Source organism: Ailuropoda melanoleuca, chromosome 16 (genome assembly GCF_002007445.2).
Source record: "Ailuropoda melanoleuca isolate Jingjing chromosome 16, ASM200744v2, whole genome shotgun sequence".
NCBI lineage: Eukaryota > Metazoa > Chordata > Mammalia > Carnivora > Ursidae > Ailuropoda > Ailuropoda melanoleuca.
In genome coordinates this window covers 58,344,534-58,372,414 of record NC_048233.1, presented here as the reverse complement: position 1 = coordinate 58,372,414, position 27,881 = coordinate 58,344,534, and the positions used below count along the sequence as shown (strand labels likewise).

The 27,881-nt window shown below is 36.8% G+C and overlaps 1 protein-coding gene across 2 annotated transcripts in view; it reads right to left on the bottom strand.

Moving 5' to 3' along the window:
* Positions 1 to 16,656: 16,656 nt before the first annotated feature.
* The window catches only part of BBOX1 (gamma-butyrobetaine hydroxylase 1), a 60,548-nt gene continuing 49,323 nt past the window's right edge, over positions 16,657 to 27,881 (bottom strand). For both annotated transcript variants that reach the window (XM_034645448.1, XM_034645447.1), the window contains 3 exons: positions 26,500 to 26,696; positions 18,836 to 19,002; positions 16,657 to 17,199 (listed from right to left, as the gene is read on the bottom strand). In XM_034645448.1, the coding sequence (XP_034501339.1) occupies positions 17,039 to 17,199; positions 18,836 to 19,002; positions 26,500 to 26,696 (525 nt within the window). In that variant the 3' untranslated portion in view covers positions 16,657 to 17,038. The remainder of the gene's footprint in view (positions 17,200 to 18,835; positions 19,003 to 26,499; positions 26,697 to 27,881) is intronic.

The window sequence follows — 27,881 nt, the reverse complement described above, 5'->3', positions numbered from 1 at the left end:
AATGACTCGATAAACCAGGAAATCAAAAAACAATTTAAACAATTTATGGAGACCAACGAGAATGGGAGAACTTTCTGAAGCTGAGTTGTTATTTAAAAATTAATTTGTAGTTTTTCATGTTTCTCTGTAATGTCATTTGTTAAATATTTTGCAAATATTTTATTTCTGTCCGTCATCTGACTTTTGTCTTTATTTATGTTGATGTTTGTTGTATAGAAGTTTTATGTTTTTGTGAGGTCCAATCTTCCCCATTATGTTCTAGGTTTTATATCCTGTCTATGGAGTCTTCCCTACTCCCTGATTATAAAATACTTCTGATAGTTCTTATTATATGTTCATACTTTGTACATTCATTATAACTCCAAAATCTATTTGAAGGTGTGTGTGCGTGTATAGAGAGTGAGATCTTGCAATAGAGACGGTATGAATTTAATGCTTTCAAAATGATGGCCAATGATGTTCTAATATTGGAAAGAACATCTTTCCCTACTGACACAAAATGTCACTTTTATAATAAATAAAATTGTAGATATGTTTCTGAACTCTGTTATACCATGAAAGAGTCTTCTATTGTGCCAATATCATGGTTTCTGTTACTACAACATAGTTCTCTTTGACATCTGGTAGGGTAGAAGGCCCTTGTTCTTCTTCCTTTACTCTGTTTTTAATGTTTTTGCTATTCTTACACATTTTATCTTTAAAGTGCATTTTAGAATAGCCTGTCAGAGTTCATAAATGATCCAGTTGGAAGGGTGCCTGGGGTGGCTCAGTTGATAAGCATTTGCCTGCGGCTCAGGGCATGTTCCCGTGGTCCTGGGATCAGCCCTGAATCAGGCTCCCTGCTCAGTGAGGAGCCTGCTTCTCCCTCTCCCTCTGCCCCTCCCCCCTGCCCAGGCTCTCTCTCTCTCTTTCTCAAATAAATAAATAAAGTCTTTTTTTAAAAAAATGATCCAGTTGGAATTATGGTTCTAATTTCATTTTATTATGAATTGATTAACTGGAACAGAACTGAAATACTTATAACATTGAACTTTTACACCCAGGACCATCGTATCTCTACATTGTTTAGGTCTTTCAAAGTGTGTTAGTAAAGTTAACATCGTTTTTTATTTGAATCTTCCACATTTGTTGCTAGATTTATTCCTATATATTCCAAGTTTCCTTTTAAATTGCTTCCTCTCATTGGTATTGTCAATCTTGTTTTGGCAAGATTTTATTTATCTCAGAGAAACTGATTTGTTTGAGTCATATATGATTCTGTTATGCTGAATAATATGGTAACATTGATTCTAACTAGAAAAAAATTACTAGATTTAGAATCACAAAAAGTGTTATTGTGCCCCACTATTTATTATACATAAATCATGTAACATTTCTGTTGTTGTTCTCCATTCTCATCTGTAAAATGGGAGTAATAATTTTAACTTCATACAGGGTCATTATAAGTGTCCAATAAGATAGCATTTGGGTATGCTTTATATTAATGTAGGTAATCCGTAGAATTCTTACTTTTGCCAAAATCCTTGGATAAAAGGTGAGAGTCAAACTTTTATAAATTTAAGAAGCTCTGGGAGAGTCCTATAATGGAAACATACCTACATTCTAGAATATCCTGTAAATTAAAGAGAAATAAAAACTAGTCTGAGAACTTTTTCAAAAGCCCATTAGAGCGACTACATAGGTATTCTTTGAGTGCTCCAGGTTGTAGAATAGCTCTCCTTTATTAGACACCTTCTATGCTTGAATTACAGCACTCAGCACTTTACACACACTATTTAAATCTAAAAGGTAGGTATTATTACCTCCATTTTAAAGATTCTTTCCTTTCTCCTTTCAAACTTACTGAAAAATTGCAAGAATAATAAAAAGGATTTTTGTATAATCTTAACTCAGATTCTCTAAAAGTTACCATTATATATTTATATATATGTTTAATTTATTATATATGCCTTTTCATTCTTCCCCCTCCACATATTTAACCTATAATTTTTATAATTGTAATATTATTTCTCAAACTTTAGAGAAAGAACAAATTGAAGATGTAATGTCTATTGCTGTTTAATACTTGAAGAACCCTGTCCTACAAAATCACTGGACCACTCTTAAAAGCAAATACAAGCAATATAATACTACTATTCAAACCCAGAGCCCACTTAAATTCTGGCCCATTGTCTCAATAATGTCTTTGTAAACACATCCATTCCTTTTTCTCTAGGATCCAGAGAAATTGTTGCATTAAATTGTTGCATTAAATTGTCATATCTTTCTAGTTTCCTTCAATCAGGAAGAGTTTCTCATTTTTTTCTTTGTCATTCATGACTTTGACATTTTTGAGAAGTACAGTCAAGTTGCTTTGTAGAATGTTCTTCACTTTGGGTTATCTGACGTTTTCCCATGTTTTGATTAATTTATACACTTTTTTCCTTTGGCAAGAATAGCACGATGTTGTATTCTTCCTACAAGGAAGCAGATGGTGTCTATTTGAACCATCACTTTGGATAAAATCACTTTTATTACTTGGTTAAGGTGGCGTCTGCAAGATTTCTCTACATTAAAGTTCACTTGATGTATTTTGTACTTATTCATTAATGCATAATTATATTGGTAAGTAATTAATAAGTGTTTTATGGGCAGCTACTTTGAGACTATGTAAATATTCTGTTCCTCAACAAATTTTCACCTACTAGTTTCAATATTAATTGATGATTTTTATCAGAATCAGTTATTACTATCATGGCATTTTAATTCCATTATCTCTTCCACATGATTAAAGGGCATTCTACTGAAAGGTGGAGTTTTCCATTCACCTCCATCTATTTATTTATATTAGTATGGACTCTGGAATTATTCTTTATGCAATCTGTAGCCATAGTCATTTATTTGAGGCTCAAATTATCCCATATTTGGTCAGTGGAATCCCTTCAAGCTGGCTCTCATTTATTTATATAATTTCAGTTACATTGGGGCTTATTTTTGCCATCCTTTTTTATTTAAAAAATTTACTATATTGTGTTTTTAGATTAATCTCATCTCCCTAATGATGAATTTCCTGATCTTTTCTTAGTTGAACTCATCCTACTATTTGTCTTGTATATTTTAGCCTTTACTTCAACAGCTACATTTTTATGTTATTTTCCCTATTTTTTTAAATGACTTTTTATTATTGCTTCATATTACTATTATCTTTCCTTACCTCCTTAATGATACATTTTCATGTTTATTCTAAATTATCGGCCCCTCTGTGCTGGCTGGTCCTCTAGTGCCTGCCTTGCCTCTCTTTCACAGTGGTCATATCCTTAGGTGAATTGTTATTTTGTCTCGTGAGATCACATTGCCCTAAAGGTAACAATTACTCTGAAAATGAGTGTTAATTAAGGGCCAAGGCCAAGCCTTCATCTCTGTCCACCCCAGTGAGTTTGAGGAGGGAAGAACGAGGCCTTGCACCACTTTTAACTCTTATGAGAAAATAGCATGGTGAGGAGATGATGGCTACAGGTTGTAGTATTGCCAATCCTGGGAATTTTGGAGGTAGAGAGTAGGATCTGGGCAGTCGTATCCATTTTCGTTAATTCTTCACCTTGTTAAGGCCTTTGAGCTGACTCCTGTCGCTCTGGGCATCATCGATTTGGGTGCTAAAGGAACAGGCTGTGATTTCCCCAAGGTTACCAGGACTGAGGCAAGAAGAAAATTAAAAATATTTTCCCCAGTTGATCTCCTCCCTGCTTTCCAGACCATTTCCACCCCATGCAGCATTTACCCATTTCCTATACAACCCTGGTCAAGATAGTCATTTTCTCTCCAGAGCTTCTTGCGTTTTCTTGATGATTCTGGGAATCCATATTTCCCCACTGATGTCTGTGGTTTTATCAGGTCTGACATTTGGCAGGTAGCCAGCAGCAGCCCCTGCTGGTTTATACACCGACAAAAAACTTGCAAAAATTTATTCTGTATAGCTGAATGGCTATAATTTCTATTTTATAACTTTGGGTTTTCAATGCAGATTGTACATACAGTCTCCTAGGTTTATTTTTAGGCTTTTATTCTTAAAAAAAATTGAAGTCATTCGTCTATCTATAATTTGCTTTTTTACTTTTTTATTTTTTTAAAAGATTTTATTTATTTATTTGACACAGAGAGACAGCAAGAGAGGGAACACAAGCAAGGGGAGTATGAGAGGGAGAAGCAGGCTTCCCGCCAAGCAGGAAGCCCAATGCGGGGATCGATCCCAGGACCCTGGGATCATGACCTGAGCCAAAGGCAGACGCTTAATGGCTGAGCCACCGAGACGTCCCTATAATTTATTTTTGTGGATGGTTTAAGATTGGGATCTTGGTCAGTTTATTTTTCCAGAAAGATAGCCTGCTTTGTCATTATCAATAAATAATCCATCCTTTTACTTAGGAACTGAGTATTTGTTAATACTTAGGAACCATATTTGTTAATCTAATAAATTCTTTTACGTGGTAGGTTTTATTTCTGGATTCCCTATTACATTTCACTGGTCTGTTTAGCTATTTCAGTACCAGTAGCATAATGAATAGATTAAAGAGGCTTTGTTATTAATGTCTTGAACCACTAGTGGCTCAGCTGTAGTTCATCTCAGGACTCATTCTGTCACAAAGGATGAGACACATATCCAGAGTCACCAATGCTGGTTATGGCTCCCTATCTTAATTGGAATTGAATCACTTTTTGTATGTGCCAAAATATAGAGGGTAAAATTTGCCAGAAATCAGCATTCAGTGTAGGGGCTATCTGGTTTGGTTGGTTTATTAGATAAGTAAATCATACTCTTTTCTTTTTTTTTTTTAATACCACACTGTTTTTAAACATTAATTTAAAAGGCTATATAATTGGTAGTTGCTGCTAAAGGAAAGCAAATGGCATCTCAGTCTTCCTTAAGAGGTTTTCCACTTGGATCCTGACTCAATTTCTACAGCAGATAATGCCAATGGGAAACGGCTTGGTGGTGGTTTCAGATGTGGTCTTCAGACTTGAGATCAGGTCTTCCTTTGGTTCCTGGGAAAGAAGGTACATTATTCCTCACCACCAATACTTTCAGTTGTATCCAAGAAAAAATACAAGACTTTTTTTGTGGATTGTTAAATGTTAGCTTTCATCAGAGTTTCATTTGAATTTTTGTTGAATCCAATACTTCAAAGACATTGCCTAAAATTTGAAAGCAAATTGTATAGAGGAAAAATAGAAGCCACGAAATAAGTTTTCTTTAATGTGCATATTTATATTCATTGCATCTTTTTTTCCCATCTGGTCCTGCCCCACGACTGGTCCAAGAATTAGGTCTCTCTATGCATGACTTAACTCAAAACAACTAGGACTGCAATTTTGCCCCAGTGTATTAGAAAGGAAATGCTGTGATTTATGTCTTACAATGAAACCACGTATCTATATGCATTGCATCTTCTCTATCCTGGTTCCCCACCACAGCTGAAGAATTAGGTCTTTCTGTGTATGATTTAACTCAGAACAACTCTGGTGGTAAGATCTGTAATTTTACATAAATGTATTAAAAGGGAAACCTTGTGATTTATGCCTTTAAATATATAATGGATGCTATACAGCTGGGTCAGCACTCTGATACTTCTTGGAGAGAAATCATAGCAGTATTTGGGTTCATCAAGCATCATTGACAATGATTGTTTCCATATGGCTTCCTGGGAATGTAAAGCTTAGGCAGGACCACTGCTTACATCATACATAAATAAGCCAAAAGCACTCTTTTTGCAGTTGTTGTAAATGTTTTCTCATTATATTCATTTCAGCAATTTGAGAACATTTATAACCACCATTTTCCTGGGCACATCATAGGGTGACCATTGGAAATGCTACTTTCTCCAAAAATAAAAGGAAGGAAAACATTTCCTCTCTTCTACCAAATGTGAAATTTGAATTATTTTCAAAAGAAAAAAAAAAGGTGATATTTTGCTTGTTAATCAGCAACTATTCATTGAGTACCTCCCGGCTCCCAAGTATACTGTATATTATGAATATAACAATGTCCAGGGGGGAAAAAAGATCCCAGATAATTAATTATGCAGAAAACCCTTTGATTATGGTGATGGTAAGTACTTCCAAGGAAATGTTCAGTTTTTGAGGAGAGTTGGTGACCCCTAATAATATACAATAGGGTAAGGAGACCGTTTTTGGCTACTGTTGTACCAAAGGAAAAGAAGGGAAGTCTTGAGCAAGGAGAACGGAGTAAGTGCAGACAATGAATGGCTATTAAAGGTCCCAGAGGCCTTTTCGATCAGGACTGCTTCTTTGGGATCATGTGATTAGAACACTGTTTCTAAAAGTATGGTCTGTGGGCCACCTACAGCCCTATCCCTGGGATGCCTGTTAAATGTTGAGATTTGTAGACCCAGCCTGCTGGAACCAAATGGAGCTGTATCAGGAGTCAGCATTTTAAATGGGCTTCCAGCTTTGCCTGCACTCCATAATTTGAACACTTTTGCACTGATTTAGAATCTCGTGTTTATTAAACCCTCAAATGACCTTTGTACCCTTTCACTTTTGTCTCTGAATCATTTCTGGGATTACTTCACAGGGTCAGACATTTAGAAATGCAAGTAGCCAACCTAACTCCACATTAAATTGAAATACTCATAGTGTAGAAAAGTGGAAAGAGAACTGAACTAGAAATCCAAACTTGTGTTTGAATTGTCCGTATAACAATATATGAACAATAACACATGTTGTTATATATGGTCATGGAAAGTAATTTCTCCTCTCCATTCTGTTTGCTTGTTCATAAAATGATCAGCATTTTCCAAACTTTGGTCAATGTGCTACCACCTTCGAAATAGTACCACCTACAGTATTAGCAATACTTTTCTTTTAATAGTTACTTCAGGTTCATTTTTACAAAGCTTTATACCATTACCATAAATGGAAACCAATCATCACTTACTATAATTAGAAAGTCATAACTATAAAATATATAACAATTAAAAAATTTTAAAATCTATCCCTGAAGCTCTAAAACAAATGTACCTACTGTTAATGATATTGTCATGATACTTTGGGAAACAGTGAATTAAATACTATTTAAGATTAGTTTCTGCTTTATAAATCTAAGTGTTTATTAGACTATCATGCAAATGGTTATTTCATTATTTCTGGGAGAAAAGAAGTCTAAATTTATAAGGCAATTTCTGAAAAATCAACCATCAGTGACTATCAGGCAAAAATTCTATAATAGAAGCTGAGAAAAAAATGACGTTTTTTCCTCAAAAGAAATGGCATTTAATGTTACTCAAATATTTAATTAAACAATTATATCAAGTACACAGTATTTAAGCAAGAATTACATCTGCTAATTCCATCTGTTTCTTTTTTCACATCATTAAAACTAGGATGGAATTATAAAAAATATTACACTTTTTGCAGAAATGAAATTCCAAATCTGTTCACAGTATACTTATTGTACATCATTTTTTCCTCAGCTTTATTGAGATATAATTGACATATAACATTGTATAAATTTAAGATATACAATGTTTGATTTGTTGCATTTATATATTGTAATGTGATTACTACCATAGTGTTAACTAACACTTCTATAATGTCACATAATTACCATTTCTTTTTGTGGTTAGAATATTTAAGATAGACTCTGCTAGCAAATTTTATGTATACAGTATTATTATCTATAACATACAGTGTTTGTCTTTCTTTTCTGACTTATTTCACTTAGCATAATGCCCTCAAGGTCCATTCATGCTGTCACAAATAGAAGTATTTCCTTCTTTCTCTGGCTAAATAATATTCTGTTGTATATATACAAATAATACATATACATATATACACATATATGTATATACATATATATTATATAAATGCAATGGAATATTATATGTTTTATAGTTTTTATACATTATTATATATTATTATATATATAATATATATCATCTTTTCTGTTCATCCATTGATATACACTTATGTTGTTTCCATGCTTTGGCTATTATAAATAATGCTGCAATGAACATGGGAGTGCAGATGTGTCTTTGATATCCTACTTTTATTTTCTTTGCATATATATCCAGAAGTGAAATTATTGAATCATATAGTATTTCTATTTTTAATTTTTTGAGGAACCTCCACACCGTTTTCCAGAGTGGCTGCACCAGTTTGCATTTCCACCAACAGTAGACAAGGGTTCCCTTTTCTTAATGTCCTTGACAACACTTATCTCTTGTCTTTTGGATGATAGCTATTCTAAGATGTTAGGTTATATCTCATTGTGGTTTGATTGCATTTCCCTGATAATTAATGATGAGCATCTTTTTTGTACCTGTCAACCATTTTTGTATATCTTCTTTTGAAAAATTTCTGTGTAGTTCCTCTGCCCATTTTTCAAACGGATTGTTGTTGGTGGTGGTTATTGAGTTGTACGAGTTCTTCATCTATTTTGGATACGAACCCCTTATATGAATCAGAGCTTCTAAATACATTAAGCAGATACTAAAAGCTCTGAAACAAGAAATAGAAAATAATACAATAATAGTAGGGGACTTCAATACCCTACTTCTAGCAGTAGATAGGTCATCCAGATAGAAAAGCAAATCAATTCAAGTTGTAGCTGTCCCACAGTCCTTGGATATTCTGTTCTTTTTTTTTTTTTTCAGTTTTTTTTTCTTTTTGCTTTTCAGTTTTGGAAATTTCTATTTTCATATCCTGAAGCTCAGATATTCTTTCTTTAGCTGGGTCTACTCCCCTTATGAGCCCATCAAAGATATTCTTCATTTCTGTTATAGTGTTTTTGATCTCTAGTGTTTCTTTTCAATTATTTCTTAGAATTTCTACCTCCCTGCTTATACTATCCATCTGTTATTGTGTGTCATATACTTTTCTATTAAAGATCTTAGCATATTAATAAGTTTTTTGGGGGGTTTTTTGTTTTTGTTTTTGTTTTTAGAATTACTGGTCTGATAATGCCAACATGCCGGCCATATCTGACTCTGGTTCTGAGACTTGTTCAGTCTCTTCAAACTCTGTTTTTTTATCTTTTAGTAAGCCTTGTAATTTTTTGTTGAAAGCTGGACATGATATATGAGGTAAAAGGATTGGCAGTAAATAGTCCTTTAATAAGGTAGTGATAAGATGTAGGGGAGAGGGGAAGTGCTCTGTAATCCTATGATTAGGTCTTAGTCTTTTGATGAGTCTGTGCTTGTTGACTGTGAACTTCAGTGCTTCTCAGTTTGTTCCCTTCTTTAGGTGGCTCAGGGTGGCTGAAGGAGTCTAGAGTTGTATATTTTATATCTTCCAGGTAGGTTAAGCTCCGATATAGTCTGACATGTTTTTTTCTCTTAGACTTGTCCGTATTGAGCCTTCAGCAATTTGCCAGTTATAATTCAGGTCTTCCTACCCTGGCACTGGTTCCTGTGGAAGTTTCTACTCTGGTACATTGTGATTCTCTGTATTTGCCTTCTGTCTGTACAATTTTCAGGGCAGTGATTCCCCCTATAACCTCACTTGAATGACAAATCTAAGAAGAGTTGTTGATTTTTTCAGTTTGTTCAGCTTTTTTACTTGCTGTGAGGATGGAGCAAGGACTGGAAAATGGAAGCTCCCTATCAGATTGTTTTAAATTGGTGAATGGACTGATTCTGGGAAAGAGTGGGAAAAAGTGGGAAAGCTTTTGAGGCTAAAATTTGGTATATGCATAGATAAAATGTGTTACACAGTAGAGAGGGAGAAAGAAATGGGGTCCTGCCTGACACAAAAAATTAAGACTTTTTTGGGTGACTGAGATCCTGAGGATGGGACTTGATTTCGTTGAAGATGTAAAATAAGGAACTCTGAGAAACAACTGACCTAGTACCCCTCACTTATTCTATAAACATTTAGGCACTGGAGAGACACAAATGAAAATATCTCTGCCTAAAGGGTTCACAGTATATTGGACTCTGCTTGTTGCCTACCTGGCTTCTAGACTCATGGCCTTCCTTTATTTCTTCAAGGGCACTATGCTGTCTTCCATGCCAGAGTCCTTACTCTGCTTGCTCTCACAGGCATGCTCTCCCTGCCTGCCTCCCCCTTCCCCTAGACAAATCTCTCCTATCCAGCACAGACACTAGTGGTTGTCCACATGCCATCTAGCCTTCATGTTCATCCCAGCTTTTTAGTTATTCACTCCGTCACACAACCATGTGCGCCAGAGATAGAAACCACCTCCCCAGCCCAAGGGCAGGTCCTGGCTTGTTTCAGTTTGTCACGGAAATCCCATTTCCTTCTGTCAGTAGTTAGTTTAGGAGAGTGTATTTGACCTAATTCTGGTTGAGAAGGCATGAGGAGAAGCCTGTCTGAGGGGTTCTGGGAAGGGTTTCTATGCTTCTAAGAAGGTGACGTATGAAAAGTCTGTTTCTTTCTTTTTCATTCTGCAGTCATGTCTGAATGTGAGACCTGGGACTTCTGTAGCCATTTTACCAGCATTACCAGAGGGTGAAGCACACACTTGAAGGAAGACAGAGCCAAAATGGCTACACAGAGGTGGGAATGGGGATACACATATGGGGAAGCTTCTGGACTTCATGTTTTATGAGATAAAAAAACTTCCTTATTTGGGGGCCTGTTTGGCTCAGTCGGTGAAGCATCTGACTCTTGATTTTGGCTCAGTCAGGACCTCAGGGTCATGGGATTGAGCCCCATGTTGGGCTCTGTGCTCAGTGGGGTGTCTACTTGAGATTCTCTCTCTCCCTTTGTCCCTCTCTCTGCTTGCTCTCTCTCTCTAAATAAATAAGTAAATAAAATAAAATCTTTAAAAAAATTTCCTTATTGTTAGATTTAGAGTTTCTGTTAATTGAGGCCAAAGTATCATCATTGTATATCATTCTTCATCAAACAGCTCAAAAGCTGCTTCCTTAGGGAAGCCTTCTCTGAGTCCCACTTTCTTCTTATTTGTCCTATCTTCTTATTTTATACTGCTGTAGCTTCTTGGACTTTCCACCTATAGCATTTGCCATAATTCAAAATTACTTATTTCTGTGATTATTTGATCAATGCTTGATATTACCACTAGACCATTAGCTCTAAGAGAGCCCTTATGTCTGTCTTGTTCATCACAGTATTACCAGTGCACTAAATAGTGTCTGGTACATAGTACATGCTCATGAATATTGCTAGAATGAATGGACGAATGTACAAACCTGTATGTAAGGCTCAGTGGAAGCCAGAGGAAAGGGTGCTTAAGCCATACTAGAAGAATAAGGAAAGGTCTCACAGGAGAGGTGAAATGTAACCTAAATTTTGAAGGAGGAGGAAGAATTTTCTAGGCTTAAAAGACAGTAGGGAAGAGTATTCCAGGCAGCTGTGCAGAGACAGAAAGGTATGCTACATGTCATTAAGTCCAACCAAATCACATTTTCATTGCAAGAGATTTCAGTTCAGATGTGTCCTCAAAACCATATTTAACATAAAGGGGTACTTTTGTTTATAAAATGTTTCCTGTTTCCTAGTTTAAGTTCCTGAACCGTGAAATTACCCTCAGTGTCACTCAGTTTCTCCCTGGAATTCCTTCTTTTGCATAAATTCCCTGTACCAATAGTCACTTGCTCACCTTTTAGTGGTTAGCTTGAGGGAGAAATAGAGACCAGTGACATGTCATTCTTGTGACCTGTGGAGTTATTCTGATTAACCTGCCAAGCAGCTAATATTCTCCAAGTCAAATCAGAGCAATGGAACAGACAGTAAGAATCCCCACTGCCAAATATGGGTAAATTCCAATCCAAGTTACCTCAGATCTATTATGAGTTTGGGGGAAAGTCAAATCTTTAGGCCATTATATCCAGGAAACCCAATCATCTTTAGTCAGCACCAGCTGCTGTAGCCCATAATATGTCATGTCCTATATAACACTTCAGAAATTGTTGCAACTGCATCCAATCCTTCTGTCCCTCCTTTCCAGGGCAGAAATAGTTTCTGACAGAGAAGGAAACAGCCAGGCCGTGGGGTGCTGGCTTGGAATGCTGTCTTCTAGCAACAAAATATGATATGTAAGAGGTCTAGCTGAGTTTGAATATAAGCCATTGCTGATTCTTTATGTTCAAAGTGTAACTGATTCCACAAACTAGGCCAATATCATTAGCTTATCATCCTACCATGAGGCTTGTGACCTTGGTCACAATCACTAAATGTCTCCAGGAAAACAAGTGATGATTTCATCCACCATCTATATACTTTCCAAATGGAGTGCTCTATTCCAGGTGTCTGTCCCAAGCTGTGTGTGCATATATGTCTAGCTGCCAGGTAGACTAACTCGGGGGCAATTCAAATTCAGTCTGTTTGAAAGTGGATTTGTTTTCTTTCCACAAGCTTGTTTCTGCTGTTGTGGTTTCTCTCCTTGTACTTGGAATCACTGTTAGTCTATCTTTCCCAAGTAGAAGCCCATGTTAAAAAACATCTTAAACATCTCCCTCCTTCCATGGGTCCTCAAGTCCTCTAGATTTGGCTTCTAAATATCTCTCCTCTTCTTGTCCCTCTCCCAAGCATTCTCATTCAATCCTTCCTAATTTCTCATCCAAATTCTTTCAGTAAGTGGATTCACAACCTCGTGAGTGGATTTATGGCCTCTGGTCTTGCTCATTTACAATTCTGTCCACAATGTAGCCAAATGCATCTTTAAATAATGAATATCTGATCAAGGCACTTTAATGCTTAAAAACTTTTAAATGGTTCCTCATTGCTTTCAAGATAAAAATATTGGCTCTTTAGTGCAACATACATTTTGACATTTCATGACTTGGCCCCATCTATGTCTCCAGCTTCATATATCTCTTTTTACCCTAATCTACCCTCTTCCTCTACAACCTCTGTTATTATAACTAATAATTGTTAACATCTGTTGAGTACTTACTTTCAGCTAGAAACTATGCTAAATGCTTTACATCAATATTTTTCAAACTTTCTGATGAGGCATATCACCTGGGATCTTTGAGAAAAAATACAGTTCCTGTTCCTTATCCCAGACCCACTGAATTGTAATCTTCAGGGAATGAGTCTAGGAAGTTGTATTAAAACATGCACATTCATAGAACTAGAACAAATTCTAAGATTTGTATGGAGTCACAAAAGACCCTGAAGAGCCAAAGCAATCTTGAAAAAGAAAAGCAAAGCTGGAGGCATCACAATTCCAGACTTCAAGTTGTATTACAAAGCTGTAGTAACCAAAAAAGTGTGGTACTAGCATAAAAATAGACACATAGATCAGTGGAACAGAATCGAAAGCCCAGATATAAGCCCACAAGTATATGGTCAATTAATCTTTGACAAAGCAAGAAAGAATATGCAATGGGAAAAAGTCTCTTCAACAAATGAAGTTGGAAAAACTGGACAGCAACATAGAAAGAAAGAAAGAAAGAAAGAAAAAAGAAAGAAAAAGAAAGAAAGAAAGAAAGAAAGAAGAAAGAAAGAAAGAAAGAAAGAAAGAAAAAGAAAGAAAGAAAGAAAAAGAAAGAAAAGAAGGAAACTGGGCCACTTTCTTACACCATACACAAAAATAAGTTCAGAATGGATTAAAGATCTAAATGTGAGACCTGGAATCATAAAACTCCTAGAAGAGAACACAGGCAGTAACTTCTTTGACATCAGCCATAACAACTGCTTTCTAGATATATCTCCCCAGTCAAGAGAAACAAAAGCAAAAATAAACTATTGGGACTTCATCAAAATAAAAAGCTTCTGCACAGAGAAGGAAACAATCCAAAAAAACTAAAGCACAACCTACAGAATGGGAGAAGATATTTGCAAATGACATACCTGATAACGAGCTAATATCCAGAATCTGTGAAAAACTTCTAAAACTCAACACCCAAAAACCAAATAATCCAATTAAAAGATGGGCAGAAGACAGGAGTAGACATTTTTCCAAAGAAGACATCCAGATGGCCAGCAGACACATGAAAAGATGCTCAACATCACTCATCATCAGGCGAATATAAATCAACACCATAATGAGATGTCACCTCACACCTGCCAGAATGGCTAAAATTAATAACACAAGAAATAACAAGTGTTGGCAAGAATGTAGAGAAAAAGGAGCTGTTACACACTGTTGGTGGGAATGTAAATGGTACAGCCACTGTGGAAAACAATATGGAGGTTTCTCAAAAAGTTAAAAATAGAATTACCCCATGATCTAACAATCGCACTAGTGGGTATTTACCCAAAGAATACAAAAACACTAATTTAAAGGTATACATGCACCCCTATGTTTATAGCAGCATGATTTACAATAGCCAAGATATGGAAGCAGTCCAAATATACAAAGAAGATGTGGTATAGATCTACAATGGAATACTCTTCAGCCATAAAAAACTGAAATCTTGCCATTTACAACGACATGGGTGGAGCTAGAGAGTATAATGCTAGGTGAAATAAGTCAGTCAGAGAAAGACAAATACCATATGATTTCACTCATATGTGGAATTTAAGAAAACAAATGGGCAAAGGAAAAAGAGAGAGAGGGACAAATCAAGAAACAGGCTCTTAATTATAGAGAACAAACTGATGGAATGTTAACTGGAATTAAAAAAAGACTTAAAAAGGCAAAAAAAGATGTGCACACGTGCACACACACACACAACTTTAAAAACTTTAAAAAACTTAAAAACAACACACACAAATCAATGTGTGACTCATTATTTGAGAAGTTTGGGAAAATATTGCTTTACATGAACTTGCATTTAATCCTCATGAATATTTAATGAGATAAGAACTGTTACTAGTCTCATTTATAGATAGAAAAACTGAGGCTTCAGGGAACATGTTATATGTTCAAATACACAGTTAACTGTCAGCATTATAGTTTGAACCTAGGCACACAGTCCCAGAATTTACACCACTGCTAGTCCACGATTTTTCACTTTAAGTCAACACATGCACTCTGTTCACACTCAGTTCTCTGTGCCTCTTCTACCCTTTGACTTGGACAGTCATGTTCCCTTCTTTGCCTCAAAAACTACTATTGACACCCATTCAACTCAGACTGAAGCTTTGATCAATCTTCCCAGTCTGGCTTGGTTTCCTTCCTATGAACCATTCTGTTAACATAACATATCGTCATCTATATCCTTATCTGTTCCTCTACCAGACTATAAGCAGGCACATCTCAAGTCCTTCTGTGTCCTTAGTCTAGCGGAGTGCGTGACATATACCAGCTATAGGATAAATATCTGCTGAATGAATAAAAGTATAAGTCACTTTAGCCTGGCAAGTGCCTAGGGTTTAGATGCTGTAAATGGATGAAGCTAGGGTCACTCCAGAAAATTATTTTTAGGTATTGAATGCTGCCTCTTAGAATCAGGCCATGTCTCTATTGAACTCACCTGTTCAGTAGGGGTGCCTTACGAGAGAGGGGATGAGAACCCAACCCATCCCTTTTGAAGTTCAAAGACATTAATCATACATGATATATTACTGTAACCTTGATCAAAGCCAGATGATAGGAAAGGACAAGGCAGTGTTGTTGGGGAAAGGGGAGTCTGGGCTGGCAATGTGGACTCAATACCAGAGTTTAGAGAATCAGAGGGGTGTGCTGACATGGGCTCGCAGCACCTGTGATCTAGCCTTCCGGTGCTGTGGACACACGAGTGTGAAGTAGAAGGAACACATGGTTGGAAGTTGAGTTTTCACTTGGTCTTAAGGCAACAGGTAGAGCTCCACAGCAGTGAGTCATTAACACTTAAAAAATTAGAGGGCTGTTAAGGTCCCCAAAGTTATCAACTAAAAATCTATATTGCCAGGATTTCAGCAAATGATAATTTGCTTTCAGCAGGGTTGGGGAAGGGACTGGGTTCACCAGGAATGGGACTTCTATGGCTGGCAGTGACATCTGTGTTCCACCACTGGGGGCAAGGAATGGCCATAGAGGAAGGCAAGATCAGCAGGTGAAGTGGTCCTGAGGTTAGCAGACATTGTGTCTGTATATGAGGGTTGAGTGCACCTTGGTTGTACCTTTCCTAGTTATTAGTTGAAGGCAAGGAATGAGAACTGATTCACAGACAGGTGTAAGCTATTCTGGCAATACTTAGGAGTGTTTACTTAGGGCAAGAGAAACTTAGGGAGACTAGGTTTTTTCTTAATTTGACATGTTTGAGTTTGGTGTCATGATTCAGCTGTTAAAGAAAATGTTGAGATCACATGTTCTTGAGGTCTGAAAATTTGGATAATAGAAACCTATAATGCTAAGTGAAATAAGTCAAGCAGGGAAAGACAATTATCATATGGTTTCTCTCATCTATGGAACATAAGAACTAGGAAGATCGGTAGGAGAAGAAGGGGATAAAGAAAGGGGGGGCAATCAGAAGGGGGAATGAAGCATGAGAGACTATGGACTCTGAAAAACAAACTGAGGGCTTCAGAGGGGAGAGGGGTGGGGGAATGGGATAGGCTGGTGATGGGTAGTAAGGAGGGCACGTATTGCATGGTGCACTGGGTGTTATATGCAAGTAATGAATCATTGAACTTTACGTCAAAAACTAGGGATGTACTGTATGGTGACTAACATAATATAATAAAAAATCATTTTTAAAAAGTGAATAAAACAGATCTTTGAAAATATGAAGACTTTTTCCAGTCATGCTAAGGACAGTCACATGCAGTCATGAAAACTGAGACTCTACAGAGAACAGAGGAGAAACATGTTTTATTTGAGACAAGTTTTATTTGAAACACAAGCTTTATTTGAAACAAAAGCTTTATTTAAAAAAGGCTTTGTTTGAAAAAGTTTTATTTGATACAAAACTATTTGTAGGCATTCTGGAGACTCTCCTATACAGGCAAAAGAAATTAGATCATACATGCAATAGAGCAGAAGAAATGCTTTATTTGGAAAGAACACTGCTAAAACATCTAAAAAGTTGGCATTATATGTGATTACAAAGAAAAGAAAACCCATTCAAGAAAGGTGACATATTCAATGTGAAAGAAATTAATATGTAAATGACATGGACCATGGTCTGTGAAGACAACCTTGCCATATCTTATAATTGGAATCTTACTGAAATTACAGACAGGTGATTCAGTTTCTATTCTGGATACTCTGCCTTAAGATACGAAGCCTTGACATCACTACATCCCAGTCAGCATAAGCTCCTTCCAGATGGCGAGATATCTCTGTTCCTGCTTCATAGCTACGTCGGCCATGAAGTAAACGCCAGTTATCAAAAGTAATCACATCACCTAGACAAAAGATTTTTTTCAACATAAATAATCATGAATTTAAATGACATGCAGACCTAGAAAATGTAAAATACAAAATAACATTGCTACTTTGTTCACATCGAGAAACAGTATGTGTGTTTGTCTCGTTTTTTTGTTTGTTTCAAGTTTTTATCTAAATTCTAGGTAGTTAACATATAGTGTAATATTTGTTGCAGGAGTAGAATTTAGTGATCCATCACTTCCATAGTGTTCATCACAACCAAGTGCCCCCTTAACACCCGTCACCCGTTTAGCCCACCCCTCCTACCCACTTCCACTCCATCAGTTTGTTCTCTGAAGAGTCTGTTTTATGGTTTGCTTCCCTCTCTCTTTCTCCCTCCCCCATATTCATCTGTTTTGTTTCTTAAATTCCACAGATGAGTGAAATCATCTGGTATTTGTCCTTCTCTGACTGAAAACTGTGCGTTTACTTTTTCACAGAACTTAGGCCATTGGACGCAAACTGCTTTAGACATTTTGACATTTAAAGTACAGGCATCTGTAGACACTTTTATAATTTCTACTTAAAATATTATCTTTGTGTAAAACTTTGAATTGTTCTTCCTGGTTGTTATTTAGAAATGTTTATTTACTTACTTAGAAAGGTTTATTTCCAGTTTAACAGCTTCAAATAATTATAAGGATAATGACTTGGTTTGTCTTCTATGTTTCCAGTATTTTGTGTGCATGATTTCCAAGCCTCATAAAAATCCCAAAAAGAGTGTGAGCTCTTCTTTTTGTGTGAGAAAACCGAGGCTCCAGGAAGTTGAGGGATTTGCCTGAAGCTACACTACCATTAAACAGTGGAGATTGGATTCCAACTTCTATTTTTTTTTTTTGGTATTTTTCTCTCCTGGTATTTCAATTTTATATGTTACTGCTCTTAAAATCAGCCTGTGGAGCCTGCATATCAGTGGATTTATAGAGGTTTCTAGTATTACTTTATCATGTCAAAGATCAATTCAAAAAATAGAAGTTAAAAGTACCTTCCACTTGGCCAGGTCAACAGTAGAGAGAAATTCTGTTTTTACTATAGATATGGAAAGCCTCAAGTTTGAGTCACTTCACTGAGTAGAGACGGTCAAGAACAAACACAATGCTTTCTGTTCCTTTATTTCAAGTAGCTGGACTACAAATACCGCTTATTTCAGGTAGCACTCTCTCTGCCAGACCAGATAAGCTAAACGAGTACACACGACTCATGTACTTCATGAGTGAGAATCATGGGGATACTTTCACTTGTTTACTGGGATAGAAGAATTAAGTCGAAGCCTCAGTTCATATTGACTGGCTATCAGCACAGAAAATATAAATCATCCGTCTTGACCTCAGACATGAGGTTTCATTTGGCTTAGAGCTTGTCTTTCACATACTTTTTCTTTAGGTTGGAGGTTATTAAATTTCGGTGTGCTTAAAGATTACCTAGGAGTTTGTTAAGAATGAGTATTTTTAAGTCTGGAGAGGTGGCAGAGCAGGGACAGGGGCTGCTGACAAAGATTCTGTTATAAGGGTTTCACGCGCCGATCTGAGAAAAACTGCTCGCGATAATGCTCTACGTGGTTAAGGTTAAAGAACATCCATGTTTTCAGTTGTTTAAGAAAATGTGTTCACTGACCTGGATTCATCTTGAAAGTAAACTTGGATTCCTTACAGTTCATGAGGTCAACAAACTCCCTCAGAGCAGCATAAAAAGGCTGGACACTTTCAACAGCTACATCAAATGCCGTGTCTCTGGTTGCATTATTGAAGTTGATGCGAACCACTTGGCCTTTATCATCTAATCTGTTTTTTAAAGAGAAAAAAAGTTAAAAAGCCATGAAGTATTTATTTACATTTCTGAGGGTCAATTTGTCTTGGAAGATGTGTCTGAAATACAGTATTAAAGAATCCAAAGACATGTACAAAAGGTATTAAGGCTATCTGTGGTATGATGTATTCATTTGTTTTTTATTCATTCATTTAGCAGTTTTTAAAAGATTTTAAATCCAGTGTAGTAGCCTACAGTGTTACGCTAAGCTTCATGTGTATCATATAGGGATATGGCAATCGCTACGTCATCCAGTGCTCATCAAGAGAAGAGTGCTCTTAATCCCCTTTGCCTATTTCGCCCATTTCCCAACCCCCCTCCCCCCGGCAGCCAACAATCTGTTCTCTGTAGCTAAGAGTCTGTTTCTTGGTTTATCTTTTTTTCTTCGGCTTGTTCTTAAATTCTACATTGTGTAATTACTGCATTGTGGGGTAATTCTATTTTTAACTTTATGAGGAAGCTCCGTAATGTTTTTCACAGTGGCTGCACCAGTTTGCATTCCCACCAACAGTGCACGAGGGTGCCTTTTTCTCCACATCCTCGTCAACACTTGCTGTTTCTTGTGTGTTTGATTTTAGCCAGTCTGACAGGTGTGAGGTGATAGCTCACTGTGGTGTTAATTTGCATTTCCCTGATGACGAGTGACGTTGAGTATCTTTTCATGTTGGCCATCCATTTAGCAGGTATTTTTTGAAACCTTACTATGTAAGTGCCAGAATGATTCAAATTAATTTAAAATAAATGTTACTGAAAGATTCCAGTTAATTTTTTTTTATATTTTGGGAAATGAATTCATTCTTTATTCTTTAAAATAGTAGCTTTTATGTATTAAATATTTTTAATGTTACAAATTCATGGTCAACCACTTTATTAGGGTTTTAAGTATAATTTTTTTGAAGCATGATTGGGAAGTATGATCTATTTTCTGAAAGTGTGAAATTCACTGTTCTAATTCAACCCTTAGTTTACAGGTAGGGAAACCAAGACATAGAGAAAAGAAGAATCTAGCCTGGGATATGTTCTTTGTATCTATCTGTACTATGTATCTTAGTATATAGGCTTCTAGAAAACCAATACTCTGTCTCATTTAATATTGTATTCTCAGCACTTAACATTGAGCCTGCACATCATAGGCCATTAGTAAATATTCATTGCATATGTGACTCTCTATACTTTTTTCAGTACCCTGGGAGAATACCAAGGTCTTTTTAGTACTTTTGAGATAGTATATTGTGATCTCTCTACCCTTCCTTAGAATATGCATCATAATCATGACAATGTAAGGTAATATTACTTTCGATGTAAAAAAAATACCATTATTTTTGAATTTAAGCTATGCTTGTTATAACTAGCACAACACTAGCACTGTTTCCACACAGAAGCAAAAGGAAGATATATTTTTAAGCTTATCGGGAAGGTAAACTTCGGTCGGTCCTAAAGCATCTACCAACTCTATCCTTTCTTTAGATAGAAGAAAGGAAGGATGGATAAAAACTGAAGGTGAGCAAGGATGGTGGCAAAGTGCCTAGAGTTGTTCCTGAGCCAGCCCAGGAGGTAGTACTATGAGCCTACAGCTGACGGGGATCCAGACCTGATGGGTCAAACCAAAGAGACTGCTGCATGTACCCAGGGACCTGGTGACGCTGATTTGGAGTCTAGATCATACTTAGCTGACCAATCACACAGAGTAAATCATTATCAACAAGTCAGGGTATAGGAAGAAAACATGATTGCCGGTGGCATATACATTGTGGCCCTCTGGGTCCCTGTGCTTTGTGACTCAGATTAATATTCAATTTTCTGGGCCAAAATTAATTGTAGCAGTAAACTCTAAGAACTGGTCATTAGCCACAACTCTGCTTTTTATAGTGACAGAAAACTACCTATTGAAACCACACCGGGGAAGGAAAGTGAAAAAAGGAACAGGTTTTCAATAAGGCTCTTGGACTCTTAAAACCAGAATTTACATATATTGATTAAAAAGCAAATACGACTGAATAGGCAAGGAGTGCCCTCCCTCCTTCCCCCATCCTTTCCAAATAGATGAAGAATTCTCTGTGGCCTGCAGGTTGCGGCTTTCTGAACAAAGAGTCAAGGAAAAGGTCAATCATCGGAAGAGACTGTGGGCCTCCACAAAGGTCTGAGGGGCACAAAGGGCAGTGACTGACCTTTCAATTGCCCTGTTAGAATTTAAACTGTGGGTTTCAGACCCTTTCACAGTTTCTAAGGCTATTTTGTCTTTTAATCTTAAGATTCTAGCCTCATTGCTCCTGATTCCCTTTCCCTCCACTCTCCCTATGCTATTTTCTGTACATTTAATGATGACACCCTTTGTGCCATCCACTGTGTTACAGACAAGGTTGTCATGACTTTAAAACTTCTTGGGGTCTTCTACACGAGTCACTCAGGCGATCTGTTTCTTTTTTTCATTGACGTCGTAATTCTTGGATGGAAATGGTTATGCTAGTAATGAGTGCTCTCTTTTGGAGTCCATGTGTGTATCCTCACATATCAATGAAAGGAATTTTGTGACTCATCAATTTAAGGAAAATCAGAATTGTGTACCCCATGAACCATTGTATTACACTTTCATTTCCAAAAAGTTCACATATGTAGGTAATACTAATCAATATTTTCTCTTTGTGTGAGAGAGAGAGAGCGAGAAGAGAGATCAAGAGAGAGACAGTCTCCTTTTGCCTGATGTTTACTTTCTGAGAAAACAAGGGACAAATTCATTATTTAGCATTTTCAGCAATGACATGAGGGGAAAAGAAAGAAAATTTAGTTTTGAGGTCTAGAGAAGACATTATTTTAAGGATTGAACAATGTTAGAGGAGCTGATTGGTTGATATCTTGAAGATCAACCTAAAATGCAAAACTGAGTCTCATTAAGCATTTTGTGTGCAGCCACAGAATGAAATGGAGGTCCCAATGCAGGGTTACATGCTAAGGAATGGGTAAAAATCCTCCAAAGATGAAGAGTAACTGGTTACATACTAGCAATACATAAGGGGCAAACATTTAAACACAAACCAGCATCCCAATGACTGCAAATCAGCAAAAGCAAAATGTCATCAGTGATGCCAACAAAAGAACCCAGTGAAAGGACTGTAGAATCAGTTCCTGCAATCAGAGTTGGAGACATGACTGCTCCTCGTTAGTTACAATAGTCTGTCTCATTGAGAGATGGGACTACTTGAATTTGTTGTGAGTATGTCACTGTGGTGTTGCCCACATCACATTTTACTGGAATCTGCAGGAAAAATTTATTTCACACTTTAGAAGTGTCTTGAATCTTGCAAATTGATTATGTTGCCTCCTTGCTTTGGTCTGTAGAAACTCAGAGCTGAAACTGAAATCTATCACTAGCAGTTGTGTTGGACTTTATAGTCCAATAACTTTTAGCTGCTAAAAGTTATTCTACTCTTTCAGAGCCAGGCAGGGGAAGTCTATCTATTGTCTCTATAATTCCCACTTCGATTGTATGTGGTAGGCATTATATTACTCCCTTTGTACTGGCAAAGAGACCGTAGCTTAGCAAGCCTGAGTCACTAGACCGTGATTGCTCCACTAACCAGGCAAAGAGTAGGAGCAGTATGCATGGGATTGAACTTGTAACCATGAGGATGCACTGCTGTAGCTCAATCTCACCATTATTATTTCTCCTAGTTTCTTTTTCTGTTTATTTTTCATTATACTGCATTGTACCCTAATTCTGCCAGCAGCCTCTAAGATCTTTTTGTACTAGATAGGACATAAACATCTCAAAGGAGTTAAAAATTTAAGCATGAGGAATATTAAATTAACCCAAACACACAGACAACCAAATCCCTCAATTAGTTGAAAACCCTATTCGTTTCACCCCCTGTTGTTTAAAAATACATTTTTAAGTGGATTAACATTAATCACTTGCTATTCTCTAGGGATATCCCTGAGACCTTTACACTTGACAATGGCCAAATTCTGGAATTCTACTACAAAAAAAAAAAGCAAAGACAAATTATGATTCGGATGATGAACATTCAATTAATCTCACTCAATAACGAAGGGTTTATTTGTTCTGCCTCCACTCACCAGCCTTGCAGAATCTGCAATTATATTCTGCCACAACAAAATTATGCAATCTGTCATGGATTTTTAAGGTAATTTTTGAATAGTTAAAACCATCATGTTAAAACTAGGAATCCAAGAGTTATTTCTTCTCTTTTCCACTGTGGCCACTGACTATCAGAGAACATGATTCTGAGCTAGAATTTATTTTTGATGGCTCTCTTTCTCTCACACTCTTCATCCCATCTGCCAGGAAAATACGCTGTTTCAACCTGCAAAACACATCCTTAAGCAGTTCTCCACACTGCCTCTCCCACCACGTGGGCTACTCATGTTCAAGTTACCTTCACCTCTGGCCTACTGTCCTGCAGTGGCTTCCTGACTGATCTTCCTGCTTCTGTCCTTCCTTTCTTCACTATTTTCAGCACAACAGCCACGGTGACCCATTTAAAATGTAAATACATTTTATTTATTTATTTTTTAAATAATAATTTTTATTATGTTATGTTAGTCACCATACAGTATATCCTTAGTTTTTGATGTAGTGTTCCATGATTCATTATTTGTGTATAACACCCAGTGCACCATGCAATATGTGCCCTCCTTACTACCCATCACCGGTCTATCCCAGTCCCATACCCCCCTCCCCTCTGAAGCCCTCAGTTTGTTTTTCGTAGGACAAGGAAGGGAAGAATGAAGGGGGGTGGGTAAACAGAAGGGGGAATGAACCATGAGAGACAATGGACTCTGGGAAATAAAATGTAAATAAATGTATATAAATATAAATGTCTCTCTTCTGCTTGAAATCTCTCAGCAGCTCCCTATTTCACTGAGAGTGAAAGGCAATATGGTTTTAAACAATGGATAACAAGGCTTGACATGAACTTACTTCCTTCTGACCTCCTCTCTTAAAACTCTGCTCCACACCAGCCTCCTTGCTGTCCTTTGAACACCAGCTGTGTTCTTAGAGGCTTCTTAGGACATTTGCTTTAGCTGCTTCTGGAAACGACTCCTCTTCTGGGAGTCCTTCACTCCTTTAAGTTTTTGCTCAAATACCACCCACTCAGGAAAGCTTTTCCTCACCACACATAAATAGTGCAAGTTCCATCTTCCCTAAGTCTTTTTTCTACAGATTCCCCTTATTCTGCCCTACTTCTCCTTTTTTCTTAAACACTTAAAAAATGTTTTAACAGGGGCGCCTGGGTGGCGCAGTCGTTAAGCGTCTGCCTTCAGCTCAGGGTGTGATCCTGGCGTTATGGGATCGAGCCCCACATCGGGCTCCTCTGCTGTGAGCCTGCTTCTTCCTCTCCCACTCCCCCTGCTTGTGTTCCCTCTCTCACTGGCTGTCTCTATCTCTGTCAAATAAATAAATAAAATCTTTAAAAAAAAATGTTTTAACAGTCACTGTAATTTACTCATTTGTTTAAAAATCTCGAATTTCCTCTTCCCCCATTAGATTTAAGCTACGTGAGGGCAGGAATCTTTGTTTTGTCTATGGATATATCCCAACCAGCAAGAAGAGTGGCTGCTCTCAATAAAAACTTGTTGAATGAATAAATGAAGGCCATACGATTATATAAGAAAGATGAGTTTGTATATTAGGTATTTGATTATTTGTTAAGTGAGTTAATTCTCATATTATCTGGCTGTTTCTACTAAAAGAAGAACACAGACTCAACTCTAAAATTGGAAACACCCCTATGACCCAACAATTGTACTACTGGGATACCCAAAGGATACAAAAATAGGGATTTAAAGGGGTACATGTACCCCGAAGTTTATAGCAACATTATCAGCAATAGCCAAACTATAGAGAGAGCCCAAATGTCCATCAACTGTTGAATGGATAAAGAAGACATGGGAGGGATGCCTGGGTGGCTCAGTCTGTTAAGTGTCTGCCTACAGCTCAGGCCATGATCTCAGGGTCCTAGTATCAAGCCCCATATCAGGCTCTCTGCTCAGCTGGGAGTCTGCTTCACCCTCCAACTCTCCCTCTGTGCCCTCCCTTTCTCTCTCTCTCTCTCTCTCTCAAATAAAGAAATTAAAATCTTAAAAAAGAAGAAGAAGATATGGGAAATATACACAATGGAATATTACTCAACCATCAAAAAGAATGGAATCTTGCTATTTGCAATGATGTGGATAGAGCTAAAGTGTATTATGCTGAGTGAAATAAGTCAGTCTGAGAAAGACAAATACCATATGATCTCACTTATAGGTGGAATTTAAGAAAGAAAATAGATGAACATATGAGAAGGAGGGCATAAGGGAGAGAGGGAAATAAGCCATAAGAGATTCTTAATGATAGAGAATAAACTGAGGGTTGATGGAGGGTGGTGGGTGGGTGATGGGCTAGATGGGTGATGGGTATTAGGGCAGGCACTTTTTGTGATGAGCACTGGGTGCTGTATGTAAGTGATGAATTACTGAATTCTACTCCAGAAACCAATATTGTGCTGTATGTTAACTAAGTAAAATAAATAAATAAATAAATAAATAAATAAATAAATAAATAAAATTGGAAACACTCCAAAATTCATGAACTGTGGTCTGATTAAATAAATCATGTCCAAGAAAGACAAGGTAAGATAATTCTCAAATAAAAGGATAGATTTGTGGCCTTCATAGATACTTGGGGAAATTATGGCAAAATAACGTTAAATGAAAAAATAATAAAATGTTCTATGTAGGGAAATACGATTTTTGTTGGCATCAATTTAGGCAGACATTCCTGTTTCATTCTCAGCCCATGTGGTTCAAATGAGATTGACTTTGCCTCAGAGATGAACATGTAATCCAGGAATGGCCAATCAGAATTCTCTGACTTCCTGGCCATGGTGATTGCTTCAAGGATAGACTTAAATACCAATCTGGCAGTGAGTCAATTAGTTTTGTTATAACTATTGGGAAATAAGGGCTTTCTGTGTATGTGATTACCAGCTCTGAGGACAATGAAAATGCAGAGCTTCTATTGACATCTTTGAAAAGGAGGCCAACACAGAGGATGGCAAAGCTAAGAGATGAAGAAAAAAAATTATCAACATCAGATGACATTTTTATCTATCAGATCTACCTAATTTGAGTTAGATTCTTTTCCCTTCTGGCTGAAAGGATTCTGACTACTGCAATCACACTGATTATAATTGTGTAGAACCTGTATGTAAGAAAAATCAAGCATATATAAAGTCTTAGTTATTTCTCTTATACTAATTAGGAAGAGAGAGTTCAGGGAATTTGATAATGATTTTTTTTATGGTGAACACTTTTTTTTCTTTTTCCTTCTAAAATTGGATTAAACTGTTAATAAAAAGTAAGCTCTGGAGTTAATCGGAGCTTTCTTCTGTTTAAGCTTTAGGTTTAGGGTAATGAGGAGTTGCGGTCAGGTATTTAATTGCTATGGGAAATGTATAAATAGTACTTACTCTATAATCTTGTGTTTGGATTGTACAGAGAAATCACAGTAATCCACTCCAATGTCTGTAAAGTCCACAAAAGTGGAGGACAAAATCTGGAATGCTCGAGGATTTTTTTCCTTGAGCTTTCGGCATACATTAAACCCATCTACAATTTCTGAATCACCCCCAGTGACTGTTTGTTTTATGCAGTGCAGAAACTGAACCTGTAAAAAGAAATAGAGAAATGTGTTTTAAAATGGTAAACATTTACATCTTTTGACACTGTTAAAGATTCAGAAAGTTATGAATGCAATAAAGTCAACAAACCCCCTAATTCTCTTTTGTGTCAGCAGGGAAAAGGATTGGAGAGAAAAAGTTGCTTTTAACTAATATTCTATAGTTCAAACCTTGTTTCAGGGTGAGACATGAACACAGGCATGATAATGTTCATTAGTAAACCAAAGGCACAGATCATAATAGCTGCAGGGAGTGAACACTTCATGCTGGAGCTTTTACTCACTTCATTTTGGCTTTATAGGGGATTTAAACTGGGCAAAGGAGGATGGATAAGACTTTGGATATGCAGAGCAGATTGGAGAGAGCAAATCAAATGCAGTGATAATGGATGTGCAAAAATGCACACCTTATTAGGTATCAAACACTTTGGTCGCAATAGAGGTTCACGACTAAAAGGAAGAGATCCAGTTGAAAAGGTCATTGAAGTCCTCATCGTGGAGTCTTGAATGTCAGATGAAGAATATTGGACTTTCTCTTGTGCATAGAGGGGAACTGTTAAAGGGTTTTACATTACGGATGTAATGTAGCCAAGACTGAGTTGAAGAATATTAGTCCAGTGGTGTTACATAGGATACATTTTTTTTTTTTAGGGGGGGAATTAGTGAGACAGGAACTACTTGAGAGTTAAATAAGACAGTTCAGGTATAAGGATAAGAAGGGAATGGAGGTTGGGTGGGGCTATGAGGATGGTTATCCATCAAGAAACATTGGGAATAAGACACCGAAAGGTTAGTTATTTTTACTAAGATTTAGGGAGAAATGTTCAACATTGTTTCATTTTGAAAAGCAAAAAACAGTAAAATTTAGAAATACATTTTTTGGATGGAGTTTCTATGACTTCGTTAGTTAGCATGAGTGAGTGGTTTTGAATACCTAAGTTTAGACCCAGACTTTTTTGCTTAAAGAAATGAACACTATTCAGCTGTGAAAACTTTATTCTCAGTTAAACAAAAATAAGAAAAGAGGCAAATATGATCAAACATCCAGAATAGGGGGAATATGAGTGGGAAAAATATCCATTTGGCTTGGTTATTTCTATAAATGGTCTAGAACAGTGCTGTCCATTCGAAATTTGGCAGTGACAGAAATGTTATTCTATGCTGCCCAATACG